Consider the following 17,761-nt stretch of genomic DNA (forward strand, 5'->3'; position numbering starts at 1 on the left):
TGTCCTTGCCATACTTTGAGTGAGCAGTAAAGTGTTGCCGTATTGTGTGCTGCTGTATCAGCTGCTTCATTGTGCGTCAGCTCCTCATGTTTTCAAAAGTCCTCTTCCTTGCGCACTACTTGAAGAAATTGAGTGCACCACCATGCAGGAAGTCTTCTCCTGGTGTGTGTACCGAGGAAACACCAGTTTGTCTGCTGAGAAAACCTGCACAATTTTATAAAGTAAATATGACATATAAAGAAATGACACGTCAACAATAAGTGGAATTCTCCAAGCAGCGAAACACGAAGCAACCTGCTGCAGCAAATTGCTGACGCCACGACAAGCTTCACTGTTCTGCAAAGTAAACATGAATTTTGAAGACACGACACACCCATGATGATTGGAATTTTGCTAATACTGTAATGGACAGACTGGTTGCATGGGTGACAGCTTGTTTGAGTGAGGCGGATGTTGGTGGTTTGCGCGGGTGTAAGGACAGATACTTACTCCTGGGACAAAGGAAGTGAGTGACTTGCTGGTCGACTGTCTCTGCTGCTTCATCCTTCACGACGCCACCAGCAAGTGCAAGGCCGCTGTTCTGAAAGACTTTGCTCTGCCATCACGATTGTCTTCAAAGACCACAGAAGTGATTAGTCACTTTCTCTAAACTGTCCCGATTAATAAGGCTGAACTACTGTCACTCCTATCACTGCAATCACGAACACACGCTTGGAAATGCCACTAATTCCCACGAGAGCCTGTTAAAGGTTGTCCAGATAAGACGCGGAAGCATTTCAGAATCCGCACATAATATACGTACATCACACTGTTCTCACTGGACCGTACTGACGGAAATAATTCACCTGTTTGTTAGAGTATTCCAGAAAAACGACGTAACACGGCCTCTCAAACCCATAGTAGCCTGCATTTACACAACAACAAAAAGAAAACAAGTTGTTACGTACGTACTTCAAACTTAATGCAGGACGGAATACTTATAATATATATATATATATATATATATATATATATATATATATATATATATATATATATATATATATATATATATATATAGTACATAGTATTACCACAGTTGTATCGTTCTTGCATCTGATTGGCTGTTAGGTTCAAATCGAGGCCTCTGATTGGTGCGCGTGGTGGGTGCCGCCAGGGCTCAGCTCCAAGCTGGTGAGCACGCCAAGAAAGGGACCACAGGTGATGGAATCAGAGGTTCTAGACAAGACAGTGCCATGCCTGGCTTTCCTTGTGAAGGTTTTCACGCACCACTGTTTACAACACGATCCAAAAGCAAGAAGAGGAAGCAGCAAACAATGAACGACCAAGAGACGTTAAGCGAGAAGGCAAAGACGCAGAGGAAGGAAGAGGCCAAACAACCCAGCAAGAAAAGGAGGTTAGAGAGCATGGAAGACTGCGGCAGCCACAGGGCCAACACGGAGATGGAAGGCGTTAAAGAGATGAAGCATCGCACCAACAACAAGGGAGACCATATGAAAGGCTGTGAGAGCAGCAAGAGCAGCACGAAGCTGTATGATGGCAAACAGGTTAAGCAACACAACAAGAAGAAGAGGAAGGCGGGAGACATGGAGGACTATGACACCCGTAAAAAGAGGAAGGTGGATGGCGGTGAAGAGGATATGGAACACGGAGAGCAGGAGAAGAGGAAGGATAGAAAAGATAAGAAAACGAAGGCCACGGAGGGCGAGAAAAAGGCCAAGAAGAGAAAGACGCAGGATATTGAAGACCACGAGAGCCAGCCCAAGAAGAGCAAGATGCAGGGTACAGAAGAGGACGAGAGCCTGCCCAAGAAGAGGAAGACGCGGGATACAGAAGAGGACGAAAGCCAGCCCAAGAAGAGCAAGACGCAGGACAAGAAAGAGCACGAGAGCCAGCCCAGGAAGAGGAAGACGCGGGATGCAGAAGAGGACGAGAGCCAGCCCAAGAAGAGGAAGACGCGGGATACAGAAAAGGACGAGAGCCAGCCCTAGAAGAGCAAGACGCAGGACAAGAAGGAGCACGAGAGCCAGCCCAAGAAGAGGAAGATGCGGGATACAGAAGAGGACGAGAGCCAGCCCAAGAAGAGCAAGACGCAGGACAAGAAGGAACACGAGAGCCAGCCCAAGACGAGCAAGACGCAGGATGCGGAGGAAGACAAGAGCCAGGCCAAAGATTGGGGGGAGATATTCTGGTTCAACGTGTTGAGGGTGGTAGTGGACACCGAGCTGGCCACTGGGACGAAAAGAAATGTAAGCGAGTACTGTCGTATTGATAATGAGGAAGGACAACTGGTGGACGGGGCAGTGCGCGGCCACCCTTGTACTGTTCTCCTGGATACCGGCGCTTCTGTCACTATAATGATGGTGTCACTGGCCGAAAAAATGGGCCTTGTCACGGGCGATGAGGAGAAGGTGACGGTAATCTCTAACACGGCTTATGGAACGTTGCGGCTGGAGGTGATCAAGCTGGACGAGGTGGTGATCACCCTGAAGGGCGGCGTGGAGGTCAGCACGCCCTTACAGGTGTTTCCAAAGGAGATGGAGGGTCACTATTCCGCTGAAATGATAATCGTGTCCATGAACCGCCTGGAGGAAGCCGAGATCGTGCAAGAGTTCCATCCCGACGGCAGCGGCAGCCTGTTTCTCCGCCACCCTGAACGTCTGCGGCGGAAACCTGAGCCAGGGTTCGTAGGGAAAGTATACACGTTTGTCGCACGAACACTAGATAGCGAGGAGCCGCTCACAGTACTGGTGGACACTGGCGCCGCAGCATCATTTGTCGTGACAAGGTTCGGCCGGGAAAAGTTGATGCACAGGGCAGGCAGGTGTGCTCCGCCGCCGCAACTAATCTCGCTGGACTTTGGACAGGGCACACGCGCACTGATGATGGACGTGGACACCGTTCAAGTGGATCAGGCATATGACTTCTTGTTTGGAAGAGGGATGCTCTATTATTTATGTGCTGTAATGGACTTCATTGACTATTCTTTGACCTTGAAGGTCGGTGCAGTAACGGTCAGGCTTCCCTTCCACTCGTCCCGCTGCGGAGGGAGCGCTGATCTCCTGGAAAAATTTGCCGAAAAATAGATTGAAAAAATAAATAAAAAGCGAAAGAAATAAAAAAAATATATATATATATATATATATATATATATATATATATATATATATATATATATATATATATATATATATATATATATAAAGAAAATGAAAAAAAAATAGAAAAATTATAAAAAAATAAGTAAATACAGTAAATGCTAACAAGAAAAAAAAATAAAATGGAAAAATAATAAAAAAAAAAATCCGTAGAGCACATGGCAATAAAGGCAGCAGCGGTTGGTAGTGATGCATGCATGGCTAAGAAGACTGAGGAAAGTAATGAGAAGTTATGAGAAGAGGACCCGATGGGCTGCACTGAAGGCTGGCCAAGAAGCAAGAGTTCAAGACCAAGGTGCCACACACAGTGAACCTAAACACAGAGCGGTTCCAGGACTGGTGGAAGAAGAGTGCGGGGATCTTGAGAGGAGTGGATAGAGAAGTACTGGGAGAAACGTGTGGAAAGTCACGCACAACTAGACAACAATGGTGGTGGAGTGAACACGTCAACAATGCACTGAAAAGGACAAAGGAAATCAAGAAAGAGTGGGAGCAGAGCGGAACGAGGCAGAATAAGTTGGAATACAGAAGAGCAAAGAAGTTAGCAGGGAAAGCAGTGGCGGTGGCTAAGGCTGAGGCATGTCGTGATTTACTGGAAAAGCTGCAAACACCAGGAGGAGAGAAGAGAACATGCAGGATACCAAGGAGTAGGAACAAGCCAATAAAGGATGTAAATCATGCGAAGCAGATGAAGGATGCTACTGGTGTGGTGCTAACTGATATGAAGAAGGTACAGGCGACATGACTGACAGGAACAAGGTACAGGAGAAGACTGGGATGTTTGTGTGAAAAGCGTGACTTGTGACAGAGGATAGAAAATGAAAAAGTATATTTGATAATACAATTATGTACATAATTGTAAAAACCGTAACTTGCTCAGGAGGATGAAAGAAAGGAAAGAAAAACATTGAAGAAAAATATGCATATATCATGTGTGAAAGAAAAAAAAATCTCGATCATGAAAGAAGAATAAAGAAAAGAAAAAAATAATAAGATAACACAAGTAAAAAGAATGAAAAACGTAACTTAGTGTAAAAAAAAAGAAAAAAAATAAAGAAAAAGTAAAATACGTGCTGTAATAATATTATCGATGTTTGTGTGGAAAGCGTAACTTGATCAAGAGGATAAAACAAACAAAAAAAAAAAGGAAAAAAAGGAGAAGGTAGTAAAATTATGTATGAAAAACAAAACCTGAAAATTACAAAAAAGAAAAGGTAAAAAAAAAAAAAAGATATGCAGTAAAATTAAGGATGCCTGTGTGAAAAAGAAAGACAGCGTGAAGAAGAGGATGAATTATGTGTTTTCCTGCAAGAATCTGAGCCTTGCTTGTCACGCAGGAAGAACATTTTCTCTGTGAAATAAATGAAAAAAAAACAGGAAAAAAAGAAAATAATGTATCAAAATTTTACATATGTATGTGAAAAACGTTCCCCAAAAAGAATTAAAACAGGAAAAGAAAAATCAACAAAATATAAACCAAAATAATGGATGCATTTGTGAAAAAAATTAAATAAAGGAAATAAATACGCAATGTGGATGTTTGTGTGAACAGCGGGATTTGTCCCAGAGGGAAAAACAAGGAAAAGAAAATGTGAAAAATGTGAAAAATATATCTTTTAAGAGAATGAAAAAATAAAAACGTGAAAATGTGAATAAAAGTAAAAAATAAAGAAGAAAAACAAGATATTGTAATACAATTATGTATATGTGTGAAAACCGTAACGTAAAAAAATAAAACAGAAAAAAGGAAATAAAAAAAATAGTAAAATGATGTATATCAATGGGAAAAACGTAACTTGAAAAGGACAAAAAAGAAAAAAAGAAAAAAATGTAGTAAAATTATTGAAGCATGTGTGAAAAAGTTAATTTGATGAAGAGGATAAATTAACTTTTTTTCCTACATAAACTTGAGCCTTGCTTTTCATGCGGCAAGAAAAACAAATGTAAAACAATGGACGTCTTTGTAAAAAAAATGCAAAGAAGAAAAAAATGTAACAATTATGGATGGATTCATCCAAGAGAATGAAATTACACGAAGGAAAACGAAAATACGAAGAAATGTCAAAAAGATATGTGAAGAAAATCATTAAATAAAAAAAACGCTAAAAAGAAAAAAAAAAAAAAAAAAAAGAAGAAGAATATTCTATAATAAAATTATGTATATAAGTGTGAAAACCGTAGCTTGTTCAAGAGGATGAAATAAAGAAAAGAAAAAAAGAGAATATATGTTCCTGAATATATGTATATAGTGTGTGTAAAAAAAAGAAACTTGAAGAATAAAAAAGATGAAATAAAAAAAAATGAAAAAATACAAGAAAAGTTATTTAAAGAGAATAAGGAAAAAAAAAAGATAAAAAAAAAAGAAACAGGTGCTAAGATTATGGATGGATGCGTGAAAAACTTACTTGATGAAGAAGATAAATTGTCTTTTTTTTTTTTTTTATCCTGCATGAGTCTGAGCCTTGCCTTTCATGCAGGACCAACATTATTGCGGTGGAAAAATCCGAAATAAAGGAAAAAAAAATTGTAGTAAATCTTTTATATAGATTTACTATATATATATATATATATATATATATATATATATATATATATATATATATATATATATATATATATATATATAAAGAGGATTAAAAAGAAAAGAAAACGAAAAAAGAAGAAAATAAGCAGTAAAATAACGGATTGATATGTGAAAAAATATAAAGAAAAAAGAAAAATCATGTACCCTAATTAGGGATGTTTGTGAGAAAAGGGTTACTTGTGTGAGACGATGAAATAAAACAAAGAAACAGGAAAACAAAGAAAAAGGGGAAACATATGACTTACTGATGAGAATAAAAAACAAACTGAAACGTGAAAAAAAAATAAAAATAAAAGAGCAGAATCTTGCAATACAGTTACGTATGTATATAAGTGTGAAAGTCGTAAGTTGTCCAGGAGGATGACATGAAGAAAAGAAAAAAATAATGTTGTAGAAAAATATGTATATAGTATGTGTGAGTTAAACATGATGAAAAAGAATAAAGGAAAAAAGAATAAAATAAAAGGAAAGAAATAAAAACACGTAACTTGAAAAATAAAGACGAAAAGATATATTTGTAAACAAGACGTAACACGTTCAAGAGGATGTAAAAGAAAATACAAAAAAAAAAGGAAAATGCGCACTGCAATTATGGATGTTTGCGTGAAAAGCGGAACTTGTTCAAGAGGATGAAATATAACAAAGAAGAAAGAAAAAATGCAGTAAAATTACGTATATATGTCTGAGAAATGTAAATTGAAAAGGATAAAAAAATAACAAAAAAAAAAAAAAAAAGAAAAAAGGAAAGACATTATGGACGTATGTGTGAAAAACTTAACATGATGAAGAGGATAAAAGTATTTTAACAAAACAAATTAGTGTCTTGTTTTTCATGCACTAACAACATTATTTCTTTGGAAAAAAAAACATGCAAAGAAATTAAAAGGGAAAAAAAAAGAAAAGTGTAGTAAAATAATGAATGCATATGTGAAAATGACAATTTCTCGAAGAGAACAAAAAAAAAGTAAATAAAAAAGCATGAAAAAATAAATATATAGTAAAAATAAAATATTTATATAAGAGAGAAAAATACAATTTGTTCAAGAGAATGAAATGAAGAAAAAAGAAAGAAAAAATCAACTTCAACAAAAATTATTTAGGAAGTATGTGCAAAAAAAAAAAATAAATCAATAAAAAATGAAATAAATAAATAAATAAACAAAAATAAATAAAGAAAGAAGGAAAGAAAAATAAAAAACTAATGAAAGTAAAAATGAAATAAATATACTGTAATAAAATTAAGTATATATATATATATATATATATATATATATATATATATATATATATATATATATATATATATATATATATATATATATATATAATATATATATTATATTATTATATATTATATATTATTATATATTATATTATTAATATTATATATAATATATTATATATAATATATAATAATAATAATATTATTATCATATATATATATATATATATATATATATATATATATATATATATATATATATATATATATATATATATATATGATAATAATATTATTATTATTATAACCATTAATACTTCTACTACCACTACTACTACTACTATGTTTACAACCACCCTCGCTAGAGGCGAGTAGGTAGAAGAAAATAAGCAGTAAAATAACGGATTCATATGTGAAAAAAATATAAAGAAAAAAGAAAAATCATCTACCCTACCTCTAGCGAGGGTGGTTGTAAACATGGTAGTAGTAGTGGTAGTGGTAGTAGCAGTAGTAGTGGTAGTAGAAGTATTAATGGGTAGTAGAAGTATTTAATCATGGGTATAATAAAAATAATATAATTATTTGATAATATAGTGTCCCTTGCAGCTCTCACCTCCCGTGGAGGGGCACAGGGAGGTGTTGCTCTCTCACCTCCCGTGGGCAGCTCCGTCACCTATTGTGTGTTTGTTAGGCACACGTGGTGACGAAGCTCCATCACCACGTGGTGTTGTGTGCTTGTTAGGCACACGTGGCGATGGAGAGGATGCCCTTGAAGTTTCTTGTGAGTTCTGAGTGGGGTTTGAACCCCGGCGTCCCTCACTCAAAACTCCAAAGTCCATCACTCTACCCACTGGGCCACGAGGGCCCATAATAGTAGGTGTAAAGTTGGGGTATTTCCCCGTATTATTTTCACGTCACTAAATATCACTGTAGCTTAATGATACTTTTTGTGTAGATGCGTACTGTCGTGAAACATGTTCATGAAGAGTTACAACCAGATTTATGAAAAAGAAAAAAATAGAAAAATAAAAATATGTAAAATAGAAGATGGTCTTGCTAATTGCAACATAACTCTTCAACCTTTTAATTCAGTCAGTGTTTGAAGTAGTTCGTCATGCAGGGGAGCATTTTTTCTAGGTCTGTCAATAACTACTTTTTTAACAAGTCGTCGTAAAATTAATAATTATGAGAATAATTATTAGAAAACATTTTTATTCGTATGAAAAATATTTTCTTAAATGTTTTCTTTTATTTTGATAAAAAAAAGAAAAAAAGGGTCAGTGTCGATCATAGAGCATTTATCTATAAACAACAACAAAAAGTATGAAAAGCTGTTGATGAATGTGAAGGACGTGTGATCCTTCAGGGTAGATAGGCAAGGCAAGGCATCAACATCAGGGTCTGGAGAAAATTTAACTGCTCTTCCTCTCATACACTTGACTCATCATAACCACAAATGCATACTACTTCACTTCAGGATTGTCTAGCTCTTTTTGACTGAGGAATTTAGGCTTTCTTAATTCAAAACACAATTAAGAAAACTAAGAGAACTTGTAAAAGAAGCCATCAGGCCTACATGTGGCAGTCCATGCAGGGAACATACTGACACATCTATTTCTATCTTTCATTGTCATCCATCAATTATAAGAAACATAAGAAAATTCTCTCTCTCTCTCTCTCTCTCTCTCTCTCTCTCTCTCTCTCTCTCTCTCTCTCTCTCTCTCTCTCTCTCTCTCTCTCAAACAAAAAATAAAAAGGTGGAGAAACAAGGGGAAAGGGAGATGAATGAACAGAAGGTAGCCAAAATCAAATTTGTACATTTGTGTGTGTTTGCATTTGTTTCTTATTTGTATTTTCACAGATTGACCCAAATCTAAATTACCATTTTTAATGAGAGAGAGAGAGAGAGAGAGAGAGAGAGAGAGAGAGAGAGAGAGAGAGAGAGAGAGAGAGAGAGAGAGAGAGAGAGAGAGAGAGAGAGAGAGAGAGAGAGAGAGAGAGAGAGAGAGAATTTTCTTATGTTTCTTATAATTGATGGATGACAATGAAAGATAGAAATAGATGTGTCAGTATGTTCCCTGCATGGACTGCCACATGTAGGCCTGATGGCTTCTTTTACAAGTTCTCTTAGTTTTCTTAATTGTGTTTTGAATTAAGAAAGCCTAAATTCCTCAGTCAAAAAGAGCTAGACAATCCTGAAGTGAAGTAGTATGCATTTGTGGTTATGATGAGTCAAGTGTATGAGAGGAAGAGCAGTTAAATTTTCTCCAGACCCTGATGTTGATGCCTTGCCTTGCCTATCTACCCTGAAGGATAAAACAAGCCTGGTATAGAGATAAATAGCCCGAGATGTAGTGGGATTTAGCTAGTTTTCCCTATCTAAGAGCAGGTGGTCAGGAAGAGTGATGAATCAGCTGGGAAAATTATATATATATTACATCAACAAACAAAATAGGTGGTGAACAGATGAAAATAGATCTGAAAGGCTAGCAGGAGCAACACCCACCTGGAGGAAGTCATGATGTGCACTGAGAGACCACCAAAGGCTGAGAGGGCCACCAGCAAGGGCATCACCCAGCTGCCGCTGCCCATTAGACGGTCAGCAAAGGTCTGTCATCAAGGCAACAACAACAACTAAGGTTATGTTCTGTAACACTGACCATTAGCTTGGATAGCGTGGGATAAAATTATCAAAAAACAATGGGGAGAAAATTTAGAAAGGTAAGTAATTTTCATATTATATAATGCTTGAAGTCTGCAGCTGCTAGATAAGCCAAATTTAATATTAATGATAATTCCTGATTATTGTCTTTTCCTCTAACATAAATACACTGTGGTATGGTAATAGGAGAACCAAAATATCTAAGCTATTGCATATAATTGTAAAGTTTAAAGAATGGACTCAAAACACTAGAAAAGTCAGAGCAATGTCTGCTATAATTACATTCTCTATAAGAGTAATTACTGAATGATCTGACTAACTTATCTATCACTTGTGCCACAACAGTCACATGGTGCCATCAACAACACAATGCAAATTACTCATGGAAGCTGTCAATGGTGTACTCACAACAGCAATGGCATCAGAGGCCAGCATGTCGACAGGGGAGAGCACAGCCAGGCAGGCAACACTGGCCATCACGTAGACCAGCGTCACCAGTGGCAGGGAGATGTAGATGGCCCGGGGCAGGTTACTGTGGGCAGGGTGTGATGTTAACAGGACTGGTGGTGACTGGTGGTGATATCTGATCATTGAGCTCCTTGTATTTCTCAAAATTAATTATGTACTAACAGGACATAACCTTCACAATGTTGCTCATATTCTAGTGAAGCTGTTCTTAATTATTTCTTGTGAAGATGTAATATATAGAAAACCTATAATGTGAACAAGATATTACTATTTCCTTCACATAAATTTATACAAAAATAGTTATACAGAATCCAAGGAAGGAACAAAAATACTTTATGAGGAAAACACTGTAACCAATGAAACAATATTTGTCACTCCAACAAAGAAATCAAAATAATACAAAAACAGAAAGGTAATTTGCATTCATGATACCTTTAAGTGGCATGTTAATTTGGTACAAAGACATATAGATCATTTGCAAAATATACAAGTCCAAAATGGAAAGAGATGATTCACATATCACGATTTATAGATAACAGATAAAAAGCAAAGGTATATGCTTAAAAAGATAGACCATTCTGTCACAACTCTACAAAGAAGTATGCTCTCCATTACAAAACAGCAAGAAATTAATCTATCATAAATGAGCGAGGTAAACCTGACTAGAGCTTGAACCCAAATCTGACAACCCAAAAGGACAAGTTTTTACTGCTTGGACCATAAGGGAAGCACCTCACAGTCAGTCCTGCTTTGCCTTGTGTTTGTGTCTTGTCACAGTAAAGCTTGAGCCAAGGCCTACAAACCAGCTGGTGTGAGTGGCAGTGTGGTGCCAAGTGAGGGAGAGACGGTACTCACACAAATGGGTTCTTCAGCTCCTCCGTCATGAAGTTGAGGTAGTTCCATCCAGCATAGGAAAATATGCCTGAGTAGAAGGAGACAGCTATCTCGCCTGGCTCAGTGCTGGTGCCCTGGAAGGAGTTGTGGAAGTTTCCAGTGTTGCCTGAAAAGTGGAGGTGAAGATTATTATGATGTAGATTTTTTTTTTTTTTGTGTACTTCAGAAAGACTATTAAGAATTTTTAATGTGTTCTGGAACTTGGATTTTTCACATCTTGACTGTAAAGAATCAACAAAAGCACAATAAGGCAAAGTTCTATGCATAAAAATGGCTTACTAACAAGACTTAAACAAGGGTTAAAATAGAAAGCCATAGGAAACATGAACACATATAACTGAAGGCACTAAAGAATGATTAGATTGGTGTGCTACTACAATTAACAAGATTTCACAACAGGATCAATCAAACTTGCTATGTGAGGTCTCAGACACACATGATTTTGTTCTATCCCTACAAAAAATAAAGTAAACATCAGTCTTTTAAATATACTTAATAGCTATGGGATACAAGACTCCCCAAAATTAATATAATGTAGACTGACACCTGACTGACTGACTGGCTGATGGCATTGCAGTGAAAGGCAACGCTGCTAAAGACACATTCACTCACTCACTCACTGGCTCACTTGTTCACTCACCCATGCAAAGGTGGACGATGCCAGCAATGATGACAATGAGCAATGCACCAATCTTGGTCACCATGAAGAAATCCTGCAGCTTGGTGGTGACTCGTACATTCCAGCAATTCAGTGCTGTCAGGACACAGTGACAGTCAAATATTAAAAAACTACACAACTCTAAACAGAAATAATAAACAATGACTTTCATTATTACAGAGAACCATAATATACATAATATAGTAAATCTGTCAAAAGAAACTCTGTATGATGTAATACTTATAAAAGCATAAGAACTGGTCAAAACCTTTTTAATGTGTTTTTTGATGGACCACAACCTATAATGTGTATATACTGTATATATTTTTCTTGGTGCAGTAAAAAAAATATCTATATATCTAAAGATGAAAAGATGCTGGAATTATAAGAATGAAAAAAAAAAAAAAAATAAATAAAACAATGTGTGTGTGTGTGTGTGTGTGTGTGTGTGTGTGTTTACCTAGTTTACCTAGTTGTGGTTTATGGGAGGGGAGTAATCTCATAGTATCCTATCTCTGTATATATCCAGTTTGGTCTTAAAAGCATGGACAGTTGTAGAGCGGGGATTGGTACAGAAACTTCCAGACAGGTGCCGTGAGTTTATTTGCGGGCGCTGTTCACAGGCGCAGTTAGATTCCCCAGACACGGTCACAGCAAGTATACAACAGAGGCCTGCCAACAACCAATTAAGTGAATACGAAATCCTACACGAATTTAGCGGACACATCACAAGTTATAATATAAACATGGTCTGGAAATGTTATACTGATCCAACTCCATAGAAAATCATGTTTCTATCAAATATAACCAACAAGGTACATTCACAATAAGTACTTAACAAGATCACCCAAATACTTTTAACTGTAATCACATACACTTACATGTTCATCAAAGTTGATATTAAATAAATATATCATAATCACAATACCATCATAATACAAAGAGCTTACCCAAACTCCAGGTGGTGCTTAAATCACAATAAAGGAAAACCACTGCAGGCGTGAGTGTGTGGTGTTTTCGGTAGGCGTCCAGTCAGCCGAATGACCGAGACCGTGGCAGTACCCAACGAGGTGCAAACCGCATTACTGGAACCTACTTCGAACTTCTAATGGTGTATCTATGTACTCCTACACAATTATTGCATTGACAACATCTTCACTGAGTTCATTCCATTTGTTCACACTTCTGTGAGGAAAACTATACTTTTTGATGTCTCTTCAATAGTTCTTCAACTTCTTACTTCTTCAATTTCTTACTGTGTCCCCTTGTACTCTGTGTGTCTAAAGTTATAAAACATTCTTTGTTCATATTTTTCATACCATTTATCATTCTATAGATGTTTATTAAATCCCCTCTCTGTCTCCTATTTTCAAGGATAGGAATTTCCAGCATTCTTAATCTCTCTTCAAAGGTCAACTTACTCAACTCCGGAACCATCATAGTGACTACTCTTTGTACTCTTTGTGTGTGTGTGTGTGTGTGTGTGTGTGTGTGTGTGTGTGTGCTCTAGGACCAAAGCATCACTCACATATGGACAGTGCTGCAATGAGCCGCACAACATCGTCTGGCAGGTCACAGTTGGGGAAGAACGGTTGAATCACATACTTGGCAAAGGGCAGCGCCATGATGGCATTGGTGGTGGGCCTGGAGAGGGACAGAGGCATCAGTACAGCACACACTATTGAAGAAGACCAAAGCATTAGCAATATGCCAGTGAACTAAGGAATATGTACAGTTTTGGGTGCTTGAATGGGAGGTGAACATTAAGGTTATACAGTGTGCATAGTTATCATGGCATTAATAAGTACTAAGATCAAGTAAGAGGGACACAGGCACTGTACCAGTATAGCAACACATTACAGAGAGAAGGCCAAAGCTTTGATAATATAACAGTGAACTAAGGAATGTGAAATGTTCTAGATGAGCATTAAGTTACAGTTTTCAGTGTAAAGTTATCACAGCACTAAGTATTAAGATCAAGTAAGATATTAGTAAGATGGCAAAACCCTTATGCACTTATAAAGACATGATGGCCACCACTTGAACACTTGCACAACAAACTTAACTTTACACAAAGATGAGGTTGGCAGCCCAGAGGAAAAGGAAGGCAGGGAGGGAGCCAAAGCCAGCATTAATGTACGCATAGTCTCCGCCTGATTTTGGTATGGATGTGCCCAGCTCTGCATAGCATAGCGCGCCCACCAGCGACATGAGGCCACACATCACCCACACCACCAGCGACATGCCCACGCTGCCTGTCTCCCTCAGCACTCCCTTGGGCGAGATGAAGATGCCTGCAGAGAGAGAGAGAGAGAGAGAGAGAGAGAGAGAGAGAGAGAGAGAGAGAGAGAGAGAGAGAGAGAGAGAGAGAGAGAGAGAGAGAGAGAGAGAGAGAGAGAGAGAGAGAGAGAGAGAGAGAGAGCGAGAGAGAGAGAGAGAGAGAGAGAGAGAGAGAGAGAGAGAGAGAGAGACCTTGATAATTACTGTGTTAACATTTTCACATCTGCTATGCACAGACACACACACACACACACACACACACACACACACACACATTGCTACAGTTAGTATTACTTTTGCTATTTTCTGATAATTAGTATTGGTACTGGTGTTTACAATTTTTTTACATTATAGCATTACATTATATCATTATGCTTTTCCCTTGTATATTTTTGTCTCTCAAGATGTTTATTATAAAATTTTATTACTATTTTATTATTATTATTATTATTATTATTATTATTATTATTATTATTATTATTATTATTATTATTATTATTATTTATTATTATTATTATTATTGTTATTATTATTATTATTATTATTATTATTATTATTATTATTATTATTATTTGTTACATCATCAAGAGAACTCAAAAGAAAAAAGAGAAGAAAATCTGATAATATTTAGCTTTCCAGAATATACACATACATAGACTACTGTACCATACAGATTCGTGTGAAAACAACAACAATAACAACAACAACAACAATAATAATTATAATAATAACAATAATAATAATAATAGTAATAATAATAATAATAATAATAATAATAATAAAATAATAATAATAACAAGCCAAAACAAAAATATACACAAGAATAAAAATAAAACAATATTAATAAAAAGGATTGCAAAAATGAGAAAATGCAAAAACAATTTGGTACACACACACACACACACGCACACACACACACACACACACCTGAGCCCACAATGATGCCAAGGATGATGGCCACGCCCTCCAGCAAGCCGAGTTCCTTCTTGAGCTGTGTCTTTTGCGTTTCATCCTCGCCCACCTCCCCAGGTGGCCTCTCCTCCTTGGGAGTCATGGGCTCACAGCTCCGCCGTGAGGGCCTCCGTGGTGTCGCTGGTGGGCACGTGCTTGGCCGGCATGCTGGTGGTGTCGGTGGTGTCGGTGGAGATGGTGGTGGTGGTGAGAATGGACCTGGGGGAAAAGACGCAGAATAAGTTATGGTCCATATTTTGAAACATTTCAGTCCGCATGCTGACTAGTTTTAAAGGTCTGTAGTTGAAGCTATACGGGTTTCCAAGGGTGTTTCTAGGGCTCTAGATTAACAATATTTCTACACTATCAACAGGAAAAACAGCCTTGAGAATCCGGCTAAACATCTCTGTGGCTTTTGAAAATAGTCGTGGTGAGAAAGCAAAAGCGTTTCTGAATACGAGGCAGCGTCGCAGAGTTAGTTGGTGAGATTGGACCTAGAGAGAAGACGGCACATTGAGAACAAAAGAAAACAAAGGAAGTTGCAAGATGCCATCAGGCCTATACACGTCGCAGTCCTTGTAAGAAAAAAAAACCCTACTTATTTCCACCTCTCCATAAATTCATCTAATCTTTTAAAGCTCCCTAATGACTCAATTGGGTCCATTCAGTTCATCTACCACTCTATTTGAGAACCATTTTTCTTATCTCTTTTCTAAATCTATTTCAAGACGGGACTATATTCTGAAACACTTCTGCGCCGCACCTCCACTACTTTCAAAAGACTCTGGTTGTTGATGATCCACGATTTTTTAATGGTGTTTTTTACGGTTCTATTGACAGATGAATAAGATTTCTACATTACTGACAGGAGTCTTGAGAATCCGGTTAATCATCTCTGTGGCCTTTGAAAAATAGTCGTGGTGAGAAAGCAAAGCGTTTCAGAATACGGACCATTATAAGGATATGTACTAGGCAGCATTGTATGTTTTGCTTATTGCCGTGCGTGTTTGATATAAGAATGCGTCAGGGGAAAGGCAACGCCATCAATAACAAAGTTAACGTCACGAAGAACTATAATAACAGACTGAATCATGACAAGACGTAAAATGTAAAAATAATAAATGAATGTATGATTGAATGAATGAATGAATGAGTGGATGAATAAATAAGTAAATAATGAAACACTAAACGATAAGAAAAGAATGAGGGAAGAATGTTAGCGGGAAAGGTTTACGTCTCTCGTTTGTATGTATAGGCTGATCTGCGCTCGCTGCCCAGACAGATCGAACCGCGTCCACTCACTCCCGCAGACTTGTGTGGCGGGCGGTGGCGACGGTGGCAGGGGCGGCACACTCATCCAGGCACACTGTACGCTTCTCAGCAGAAACAAAATTACGGTTGATAGATTAGATCCTGCTATAATTATGTGTTATTTGGATGATGACGATGGTCTTACTAACCACATGACGCGTCCAGATTCAGTGACAGTTACTTACAGAAGGCTACATTTATCTCTAGGGCAATAATTACGTGCTGGGGAGATCTGTGGCCCGTGTTCAGAAACGCTCTGTTCTTTCACCACGACTATTTTCAAAGGTTACAAAAAATTCTTTCTCCTGTTAATAATGTGGAAATCTTGTTATTCTGTCACTAAAACCATAGCCAGTATCCTTAAAAACCCGTGTAACTTCAACTAGAGTCTTTTGAAAGTAGTGGAGGTGCAGCGCAGAAACTGTTTTAATATGTGGTCTTATGCACTGAAATCACAATTATTGACATGACATCGCCGCCGTGAGTGAGGTGTTGACTTGTGGTCACTTTGAGGACCGCACAGAGCCATTCCTGTGTCCTGTGCTGCAGTCCCCACGCCACTGTTACGCCAGGCGAAACGCAATTGTAGGTAAAATTACGATGAAGGAGAGCATGTTACAATAAAATTTGGTATAATTCTGCTGGCTGTTGTTCCATTGTTCAGTGCGGAAGAAAGCCCCGCTGTCCTGTCTGTCACGTGACACCAGCACCACCACGCGAATAGACCGTATTCAGAAACCCTTTTGTGCCGCACCTCAACGACATTCAAAAGGCTCTAGTTGAAGTGACACGGATTTTTAAGTGTTTTTATAGTTATAGTGAGATACTAACGGGATTTTTACGCTATAAACAGGAAAAAAAAAACACTCTTGAGGACCCAGCTAATCATCTGTGGCCTTTAAAAATAGTCCGTGGTGAGAAAGCAAAGCGTTTTAGAATACCGGCCAAATTGTACCATGGTTTTAGAGTCCGTGCTCAAGGCCGAGCCACCGGAACAAGGCGAGCAAGTGTGGACTAAACTCAGCTGTGTGACATCCGCTCAGCACCACAGCTGCGTCAGATTTCCCGGCAAAAACAAGGGCAATCGGCCAATCAGAGCGTCGCGTCGTGTTCCAGGCCTCAGATAACAACCGCAACGAAACTCTTAAAAAAAAAAAAAACGCCTTCCATAATCTATGAAGGCGGAGGGGGAGGGGAGAGTAAGACGTCCCTAGTCCCCCACCCAACCCTCGCCCACCTGCAGGCACCACTTGGTTCATGCAGACAAATGAGGTCAACTGGCGCGGGAGGCGTGGTGAAGCTGAGGCGCGACAGAAGGAGGGAGGCAGGATGGCGGTGATGGTAGCCAGCTGGTGGAAGTAAGTGGCAGGGAAGAAGCAAAATATAAGGAAAGTAAGAGTGACAAGGAGGAAGGAAGTAATCTGGTGAACTTGTAAGCAGCAGCACGACATGGCGGTGGAGTCTTGGTTGTTGCCACAGAACGCCAACAACAATGAAGGATTTTTTTTTCTTTTTTTTCCCACGCCGTTTTCCTGTAGCTAAGAATTACTGTCATGTACGGGGCTGTCTTCAT

General features: G+C 38.1%; 2 protein-coding genes across 2 annotated transcripts in view; one reads left to right on the forward strand and one right to left on the reverse strand.

Annotated features, from left to right (window-relative positions):
• Window positions 1-1,316: 1,316 nt before the first annotated feature.
• Window positions 1,317-1,991, forward strand: LOC135107337 (uncharacterized). Its single transcript, XM_064017066.1, has one exon. It carries the CDS (start codon window positions 1,317-1,319, stop codon window positions 1,989-1,991), a length of 675 nt encoding a protein of 224 aa, XP_063873136.1.
• A 938-nt stretch (window positions 1,992-2,929) lies between these two features.
• The window catches only part of LOC135112285 (large neutral amino acids transporter small subunit 1-like), a 32,464-nt gene continuing 17,632 nt past the window's right edge, over window positions 2,930-17,761 (reverse strand). Inside the window, exons 3-10 of the mRNA XM_064026591.1 lie at window positions 14,854-15,096; window positions 13,718-13,940; window positions 13,175-13,290; window positions 11,629-11,742; window positions 10,950-11,094; window positions 10,035-10,158; window positions 9,471-9,574; window positions 2,930-3,062 (exon numbers count right to left, since the gene is read on the reverse strand). Of these exons, the coding sequence (XP_063882661.1) occupies window positions 2,981-3,062; window positions 9,471-9,574; window positions 10,035-10,158; window positions 10,950-11,094; window positions 11,629-11,742; window positions 13,175-13,290; window positions 13,718-13,940; window positions 14,854-15,096 (1,151 nt within the window). The 3' untranslated portion in view covers window positions 2,930-2,980. The remainder of the gene's footprint in view (window positions 3,063-9,470; window positions 9,575-10,034; window positions 10,159-10,949; window positions 11,095-11,628; window positions 11,743-13,174; window positions 13,291-13,717; window positions 13,941-14,853; window positions 15,097-17,761) is intronic.

Source organism: Scylla paramamosain, chromosome 2, assembly GCF_035594125.1.
Source record: "Scylla paramamosain isolate STU-SP2022 chromosome 2, ASM3559412v1, whole genome shotgun sequence".
NCBI classification, from domain to species: Eukaryota; Metazoa; Arthropoda; class Malacostraca; order Decapoda; family Portunidae; genus Scylla; species Scylla paramamosain.